At 45.3% G+C, this 9,390-nt stretch overlaps 1 protein-coding gene across 1 annotated transcript; it reads left to right on the forward strand.

The window, feature by feature from the left end:
• The first annotated feature begins 651 nt into the window (after positions 1-651).
• On the forward strand, positions 652-9,390 carry dnali1 (dynein, axonemal, light intermediate chain 1). Its single transcript, XM_056285727.1, has 6 exons — positions 652-732; positions 1,147-1,283; positions 6,712-6,881; positions 7,197-7,375; positions 8,890-9,054; positions 9,297-9,390. The coding sequence occupies exons 1-6, from the start codon at positions 652-654 to the stop codon at positions 9,366-9,368; spliced, it is 804 nt and encodes a 267-aa protein (XP_056141702.1). The 3' UTR covers positions 9,369-9,390.

Genomic DNA, 9,390 nt, shown 5'->3' on the forward strand with positions numbered 1-9,390 from the left:
AGTCAGTTGGCCATTAAACTTCTTATTCCCATACACTGAAATACAATACGTTCGGTTTTTTTACATTAGAAAACAAGAGGTCAACACTAAAATAAGAAATTAGACTAAATAAATAAATGTAACCTATTTTTCTGGACTTAGCCTGCTGGTGATGTTAAGTTCCTGTTATAAGCTGTCGCCGCAGTATATGCCTTGAGCTCTTATTTTGAAGGCTGAAGAGGGAGAGCGGAAGTGCTGTACGCAGTGTCGTTGCTGTGGAGTTCGGTTGGGGGGGAGAATCCAAATAAAGTAACCCTCGGTTACATAAATAAATAAGTATAAGTACATTTAAAGAACACAGATGATACGTTAGACATGTTTAACCCACATTATTTGGAAATGAACGCGGATAAGCAAAATGATGTTCCGGGACGACAGATTCCGAACAATCGTTTTAACTCGGGGGGGGGGGGGATTTGGGCTGTCCTTCCGGAGCCGGCACTTGTTGCCATGGCAACGTAAACAACGAGGTAGTTTTTTTTTGTGAACGTCCCGGCTGTTTATTTTTCTAACTGGCGTTTTAGAAATACACCTTTTACATCCAACATATCCGCAGGCCAGGGAACGGGGGATTTTTTGGTGCGTTGTTTTTGATGCCGTCAAAGCCCCACAATGATTCCTCCAGCCGACTCTTTGCTGAAATACGACACTCCGGTTTTGGTGAGCAAAAACACAGAGACAAAGTCGCCAAAGGTAAGCTATCTATCAACAGACGCTGGAGTGATTAACTATGAGATACAGAGTACGATATAATCACTAACTTTTCCAAAGGGAAACTTTTCCAACTTATTTTTGTTGTAGTAAAGCGAGCTATCCGCTAGTGGGCGATAGGGGGTCTGTAGAGAAGAAGCCGCAGCGCAGCACACAAAGAAGAGAAGCGACGCGAGGCTGCTCACGCGCGATGTTACGCAACAACGAAGTGCCCCCGAACCCTGACCGCCTTAGTTAACTTACCATATGTATATGTTGTGTTCTGCTTCAAATTGGCATACAGTCAAGTAGAGCAGACAAAAGATCTGAATGCCTTTTGTACACAATCCGAGACGAATATTGTTACACAGCTCACATTTTAAGGCCAGACGCACCAAGTCGTGTTTACTCTTACAGGCACGCCCATTGAAAGTAAGCCCCCAACAGCCTGCTGCCAGTGGACCTGTTCCACCGCCACCTAAACCAAAACCAGCCTCATCTGATGCCAGCAGGCAGCAAACCGAGGAGATCCTCAATGCTATTCTTCCACCCAGGTATAGTTATTCTGATTTAATTTACATTTGTCACAGTTAACCTAGGTCACTCCACTCCAAATAAATAACCCAATAACTGAACCAGGTTTAAGGGTGCATCCATAACATGTACCGGGGACATTGCACGCAACGCTAATTCCTTCATTCATTCTCCAAACCGCTTATCCTTACTCAGGGTCGCGGGGATGCTGGAGCCTATCCCAGCAGTCATTGGGCAGCAGGCGGGGAGACACCCTGGACAGGCTGCCAGACCATCACAGGGTTAAATAGTGTGTCAGAGAGCGTAGCTGAGAACTATGGCCTACACACCCTCTCTTAAGGCTGTGTAGGCCATAATTCATAATACATGGTCTTTCTTCAGGCAGTGCAGGTCACGATGAGAATTATGGCCTACACTGCCTGGTGAGAGGCCATATAGGCCATAATTCTCAGCCACACTCGCACACACCATCAAAACCTCTCACGTGCAACACCAAACTCTCTCACGCACACATGCGCATTCCATACATATTTACATATATAAATCACACTTTCACACATTGGTATAGAGATACAATTACACACTACATGACATTCAACTGGACCTGGGTACACAGAAACAGAGAAAGACTTGAAACCACACAGTAAGACATACCCAGTGTTCATTAGCAAATACAGTTTGGATTTTTCTGCTTGCAGACTTCCAACATTATCCTCAGAATAGGAGTTGCACACCAGGCAATATTTACACAAAATTTCTACCTCTGAGTAACATGGACAGAGTCAACTAAAGTGAGAGTGAATAGGATCCGACTGTCTCTGGGCTACTGCCTGGAAGGCAAATATAGGAAATATATGATTCCTCATATGTTTCCTATATCTGCTCTAACTATAGTTGCTGTCACTTCTGTGTGAAAATTGCCTTTTGCAAAAACATTTCCAAGTCGTGTCACGTGTGCCACTCGCAGAGAATACCCGCTGGCAGTCCTCACCGGCCACATGGCTCCCGAGAGAATGTCTAAGGGCACTCCTGAATTGATAAAATGTGGGCTCCAAACCTGCCAACCCTAAAAGTGTTTTTATTAATGCATTATAAAATCATATTATTGATATACAATGCATTTATAAAACATGATTAATCATTACGTAACCACTTGCAAATGCTTTATAAAGTAACCTTATTGTAATATGATACTACAGTCTCACTAACACACTGTGGACAGAACACAAGAACACTTGATTCAACTGCTTTGGATAACCATGACATGGATGAATGAGAAAATTCACAGACAACACAAGAACACAGTCAGTCAGGGTGCTGGAAGACAGTTGGCCAAAGAGGAAGTACTAGTGTAGCAGAAAGACTGGTCTGTGGCATTTTTAGAACGAGTATGATGCCCGGAAGGCTAATGTGCCAAGACACTTGCCAAAAGCACTAGAGTGCACCTCACCTCATCTCATCTCATCTTCAACCGCTTTTCCGGTGACAGCAAGCTAAGTAGGGCACTCCAGACACCCCTCTCCCCAGCAACGCCCTCCAGCGCCTTCTGGGGGTCCCAAGGCGTTCCCAGGCCAGATTGGACATGTAGTCCCTCTAGCGAGTTCTGGGTCTACCCCGGGGTCTCCTCCCAGTTGTGCACCTTTATCACATATACATATTGTGGTATACATATATATATACATATCACATTGTTAAAAAAGGCACAAGTTTGTTGAATACTGACAACAGTTTAATAATAATTTTTGAAATAATTTTGTCAGTATAATATTTGTTGAGATTGATTTGTAATATTTATGTCATGTTCAGTAACGGAGGGCGAAGTACGAAGCACACAAATATATAAGTACAATTTAGTTCTGGAATTCAATGAGACGTTTCTTATTTCAGAAAAGGTGGACGTTACGAGTCTTAGATGGCACTTTACTGCCATCTGGTGGAATTTAGGTAGTGCTGCTTTGCCGGTTGTGTACCGCTGTTGGGGCGTTGTGCCCTGGATGTTGTTGTGCTCCGAGCCAGATAAGAGAATATGTCAGCATCCATGACTCGTCTCGTCATTTAACACCGAAACAGGCCTGTCCAGTCTCACCTGACTGCAGGTATCCCCAGCCTTATAAACAATACAGCGACATAACGACCGAAAACAACAACCGGTTTCATATGCAAATTGCCGTGCGCATTAACGAGTTTCAATGGCCATGTATAGGAGGGTTTCCGTGCAACGTCTTCACAGAGATGCGTGCGCAACTAGGGGGCAGAAAGCAGCTACAGCGCAGAGACTTTAACCAAGATAGAGCTCAGATACAGCAGAGATGACGCGCAATTGCTGTGCAATAAACTGCACAAACCGCCAAAAGGATGGGTGGGAAATGTTGAACATTTTCATTGTTGAACCGCTTTGGTAGCTCTCAAAAGATGATGCATCTCAGCATCTTTTGAGAGCTACCGAAGCGGTTTTGCCCCCTGGCTGCGCACGCACCCAGTAACGTTTGTGAACAGGAAACCCGTCTATACTGTTCACATAGGATTGGGGAATAGTTGCAATCATAACGTTGTAAGATGGTGACAGATGTACTCTTAGCCCCCACCCCACCCATCCCCCCCGTTCGGGGACGGTCTTCCCTCTTCACATAGATGGCCTCTTTGACTTCCCGTTCAAACCAGCGATCCTCTCTATCAAGGATGTGCACATCCTCATCCTTGAAAACTGGCCTGTAGGTGGTGCAGACTGCGGAGTCCTGGCCTGGCATGTTAGCTCTCCTGTGTTGTCCATTCTCTTGGCAAGCGTCTGTTTGGTTTCCCCGATGTACAAGTCACGGCAGTCCTCCTGGCACTTAACAGCGTACACTATATATTGGTCCGTTTGTGCCGGGGGACCTGATCCTTGGGGTGGACCAATTTCTGGTGAGCGTGTTTGAGGATTTGAAAGCAACTGAGATGCAGTGTTTGGAAAATATGCGTCTCAACTGTTCCGACACTCCCGCCACATACAGAATCCCCATTGGTTTACACTTAGACAGCTGTTGTCCTTCTCCTCTCTTCGATCGGCTGGTGCACTGTTTTGTGCGTCTTCCTGGCTTTGACAAACGCCCAGTTAGGATAACCACACTTAACCAGGGCCTGTTTAATGTGGGATTTCTCCCCTTCCCCGGCTGCTGTGTCGGTGGGGACGTTGTCAGCTCGGTGGTACAGCGTCCTGATGACTCCTAGTTTGTGCTCCAGTGGATGATGAGAGTCAAATTTTAAGTACTGATCAGTATGTGTTGGTTTACGGTAAACATCGACAATCAAATGTCCCCCATCACCAGTTGCAATTTCAGTGTAAGAAGACTAACCTGTCATGTTCCCCATCCTTCCTGGTGGACTTGATGTGGTGTCCAGAGTTAATGTGGTTGGTGAAATGTGCCACATCCTGAGATTTAATTTAACCCAGCTGTTGTCCACAAATCTGAACCAATGGCTAGGTGGTGTCCCTGGATAGGACATCAGAGCCGTCTTTTCCACTTCCTCCATATATAAGTTGGCCACTCTAGTTGAGACTGGTGAACCCATAGCATGCCCATGCTTCGTATGTGAAGTATGTGGACTGAAGACAGCTTCAGGAGCAGACACTCTTGGTCACTGTTACGGTGGTCTTATTGCTAAGGGTGGGGTCGTCCTGTAATTTCATATGGACTACCTCCAGTGCTTCATCAACAGGGACACACATGAAGAGAGACATATCATAAGAGACCATTGTTTCATCCCTCTCCATAATGACGCCCCTCACCTTATCCACTAAATCCATAGTGTTCTGGATGTGATGTCCATTACTGCCTACCAATGGATTAAGAATAGATGCCAGAAACTTAAACCAGTGAGTCAAGTAAATTCTTTATGAGACAGTACAAGCCTGTTTCATGCCATAAGAAACTTAGAGATGTTATTGGTCACTGAGTTAATCATACAAACAATAGACCGTAATGGCACATCCTGTTTATGTTTCTTAGGTAAACCATACAGACTAGGTGTAGCTTCCCCTGGGTATAACCTGTGGTACAAAATTCTGTCACCAGCATTGTCCTGTTCTAACAGCTCCAGACAACCTATCACCTTTTTCTTGTAACCACTGCCTGGATCTGGTTTCAGGGGCTCATAAGTATTCATGTCGCTAAGTAACGTCATAACTTTCCCGTGATAGTCTGTCTGGTTTAATACAACAGTGCATCTGCCTTTGTCCGCTGGAAGGATGATGATGTTGTCCTTACTGAGAGTTGGGAGAGCTTTCCGCAGTTGCTCCACTTCTGGGTCCGCAATGTTGCAAGGATGTATTTCTGCGCCTGGGTGAGTTGTCTGTCGGACAGAATCTTCACCCACTTGTCCACATCGTCGGCTTGTGTCTAGCGTCCGTCTCTCTGTCTTGTCTTCCGTTGAGGGCGCTGTCCGTTGTCTGCCGATGTTTCTGGCGTGCAGCAAGTAGGTCGAACTTCTTTTGCTGCCTGGTTTTCGACTTTCCATGTTGTGTTAAACGAGCCTTATCCGTGAACTCAATCACATGCTGGAAAGTGGTCTCATCTAGACGTGACACGAGTCTCTGTTGGATCTGCTCCTCTTTGGCTTTCAAACCGTCGATGGTAAAATTAGTTTGTCTCAACAGCTGGCTCAGTGCCCACAGGGATAGGCAACACGACCCAGAAAGGGCTGGTGTGGGTGCAGGTCTTTGTTCCAACCAAGCAGTTACACACTTGATTTTATCAGTTGACTGATAGTCTTTGCTAAGGACCTTGATTTGTAGACTCAGGTGTGTAACTGCTTGGTTGGTACAAAGACCTGCACCCACACCGGCCCTTCCTGGATCGTGTTGTCCACCCCTGTAGGATCTTGTTGGCTAGGTGGTCCTCGACCAAGATTTCATTTGCAGGCTCTTAAGTGTAATCCCGCTCTGTCTGCACCGGAGGCTGAATCTCGGTGGTTCCGACATTCAGCCTCAGCGCCAACGTACAAATTTAAGACATAAATTTAAGGCAATCCTTGCCGAAATTAGTCAAAATGTCTCTATGCATGCTCAATAATCCAGGTAAGAGAATCACAAAGTTGAATCGGTTCATCCGGACACAACGTTTATTGAGAGAGAGACGTCTCATCACTCATCTAAGTGACGAGACCTGCAGTCAGATGAGACTGAAGAGGTCACTTGTGTGACGAAACGTTTCTCCCTCAATAAACATTGTGTCCGGATGAACTGATTCAACTTTCTGGGAAAAGAGCTGTAACTTTTCCCAATCTACCAGCCAACATGGTAGGTCCTCGGCATGTAATGTCATGTAAGTTCAAAATGTCTAGAAGCCTCATAGAACAGTGACAGTAACGGGTGACTTTTTGGATTTATCAGCCATGGACAAAGAAGTTAAGTTTACTGTTTTGGATAAGCTTGATCGTTACTGCCTTATGGATGAACTCCTGTTACTGCAGGGAATGGATGGAGGGGAACCAGTTGTGGATACAGCAGGTTTCCAGCACACCTTGCACCCGAACGGATGTGGTGCACCTTCAGGAGCAACTGGACTTGCAGCTACAGCAGAGACAGGCCAGGGAGACCGGCATCTGCCCTGTCCGCAGGGAGCTCTACACCCAGTGCTTTGGTAAGAAGGTTGACCATGTGAGACAGAATAAGGAGACCGCAGTGATCACAAAGGTCACTGGGGCTTCTAAGTTGGTTGAACTCTGAGTAAAGGAGGTCCCAATCCTTTATAAAGTCCACAGTGTCAGTTATTCATAAGTCACCTCTTCCTAATGCACATCCACCAGTTAACACACACACACAGCATTACAGATTCTCTCCTCTGTGCCAGTCTTTCACACGAGTTGCCAAACTCCTACATTCTATTTGAGGCTCACTTTCACTAGGGTTGACTCAATCCCAACTTGGAGCTCTTCCCATCTGTGTATTGCTTTAGATGAGATGATCAGACAGGTGACCATCAACTGCGCTGAGAGAGGTCTGTTGCTGCTGCGGGTGAGAGATGAGATTCGCATGACCATAGCTGCCTACCAGACACTGTATGAGAGCAGTGTGGCTTTTGGTATGAGGAAAGCCCTGATGGCTGAACTGGGCAAGTCAGACATGGAGAAGAGGGTACGGTCATTCAACTCCAACATAAATGTTTGAATTCTTAAATTATCCAACCAAGTAGAATAAATACAGGGGAAAACATATTGCAAGATGTGCAACAGCTGGAAGCTATCACAGATGTGCATTAATCTAAACACACAAAATTATACATGCTCGAATGCAGAGGGTATTTATGTTGGGTACATAAATCTCCTCTTTTCTATCATGACCAGGATACGGAATTCTAAGTAGCCATGTTGCCTAGTGTCATAAAAGTGGAAAAGATAAGGAGCTCCTATCTCTGTGATTATATGCATTGCTTTTATTAAGTGTATAACAGCTTTCAATGGCTACAATTGCTATCATGTTTTTTTTTTCTCCTATGAAATAAGAAATGACATCCTTATTAAAAGGTAATGGTTCTCTTATCGGAAAATGGTGGATTGCCCCCTCTGGGTTGGGGATGAGTTGTTGTCTCAAGTGAAGGAGTTCAAGTATCTCGGGGTCTTGTTCACGAGTGAGGGTAGGATGGAGCAGGAGATTGACAGGTGGATTGGTGCAGCATCAGCAGTAATGTGGACGTTGTACCGGACCGTTGTGGTGAAGAGGGAGCTGAGCCGGAAGGTAAAGCTTTCAATTTACCAGTCAATCTTCGTTCCAACCCTCACCTATGGTCATGAGCTTTGGGTAGTAACCGAAAGGGTGAGATCGTGGATACGAGCGGCTGAAATGAGTTTCCTGCGTGTCCGGGCTCAGCCTTAGAGATAGGGTGAGGAGCTCGGACATCTGGAGGGAACTTGGGAGTACAGCCGCCGCTCCTTTGCATCGAAAGGAGCCAGTTGAGGTGGTTCGGGCATCTGATTAGGATGCCCCCTGGGCGCCTTCCTTTGGAGGTTTTCTGGGCATGTCCAACTGGGTGGAGACCCCGGGGTAGACCCAGAACTTGCTGGAGGGACTACATGCCCAATCTGGCCTGGGAACGCCTTGGGATCCCGCAGGAGGAGCTGGAGGGCGTTGCTGGGGAGAGGGATGTCTGGAGTGCCCTACTTTGCTTGGTGCCATGGCGACCCGACCCCGGAGAAGCGGCTGATGATGAATGAATGAATGAATCCTTATTAAAAATATTAAAGAGCTTATGTAGACAATAAACTGAGCCCCTTTGACTGCTAACTTGAATTTATGAGGATCAAGTTTTTTTTAATGGTCCCAAGTGCTCTTTATTCAATTCAATTCAATTTATTGTCATTAAAAACAATGTGCTTTACTTTATCTTGCTCCTTTTTCTACTCTTTATTCTTTTTTCCCTGTATTTATTCTTTACCTGGCCACATGTAAAGTTAAATCTGGTTAGGAGGTGTGGTAGTGAAAGAGGGGAAAAGAAGAGTTGAAAACAAAAAAGACAAGTCACACAAAAATACATTGAAACCGAGGTGCACATCAAATGGGTTGCCACTAGAGGGGGCCATGTCTCTTATTAATGAACATTCAATGCCTTTGCTGGAGGAAAAAAAGATCCGTCTTGTGTTTTACATCCCTAGATTTCTGATCTGGAGAGCGAGAAGTTGGAGCTGGAAAAGCACGTCAATGAGCAGAAAGCTAAGTGTGAAGCCACTGAAAAGAGGGAGAACGAGAGGCAACAGCTCGAAGCGAAGAAGCACACAGAGGAGATTCAGTTCTTAAAGAGGACTAACCAGCAGCTCAAGGTTTAGTGTTTTGTAATTGCATATAAAATGAGATAAAGCACACTATAAGGCCTGACAGTTCAAGAGACAGTGGAAGCCTAGGTCTTCTAGTGTCACAGCGTATTAAAAGGAAAAAAAAAGAGGCCTAACAAAATGGTGTCAAAACTAAATTCAGTTGTAAACCTAAAATACAGTGACAGAAACCATATGGTTCCATGCATCTGGCAGTGGATGTTGCTGATACCATCTTGTTCATTTTTCAGGCCCAGCTGGAAGGGGCCATTCCCCCGAAAAGTGACTGTCTCGCCAAAAGGACCGATTCAACACACCAATAAAGAATTCTATAATGAGGTGATT

This window comes from Lampris incognitus, chromosome 9, assembly GCF_029633865.1.
Source record: "Lampris incognitus isolate fLamInc1 chromosome 9, fLamInc1.hap2, whole genome shotgun sequence".
Lineage (NCBI taxonomy): Eukaryota > Metazoa > Chordata > Actinopteri > Lampriformes > Lampridae > Lampris > Lampris incognitus.

Bases quoted from the DNA above. Each gene is read 5' to 3' on its own strand.
- dnali1 (XM_056285727.1), top strand. From the start codon at position 652: ATGATTCCTCCAGCCGACTCTTTGCTGAAATACGACACTCCGGTTTTG. The intron at 7,376-8,889 runs GTACGGTCATTC...TTACATCCCTAG, and splicing joins AGTCAGACATGGAGAAGAGG to ATTTCTGATCTGGAGAGCGA. The intron at 9,055-9,296 runs GTTTAGTGTTTT...TTCATTTTTCAG, and splicing joins GGACTAACCAGCAGCTCAAG to GCCCAGCTGGAAGGGGCCAT.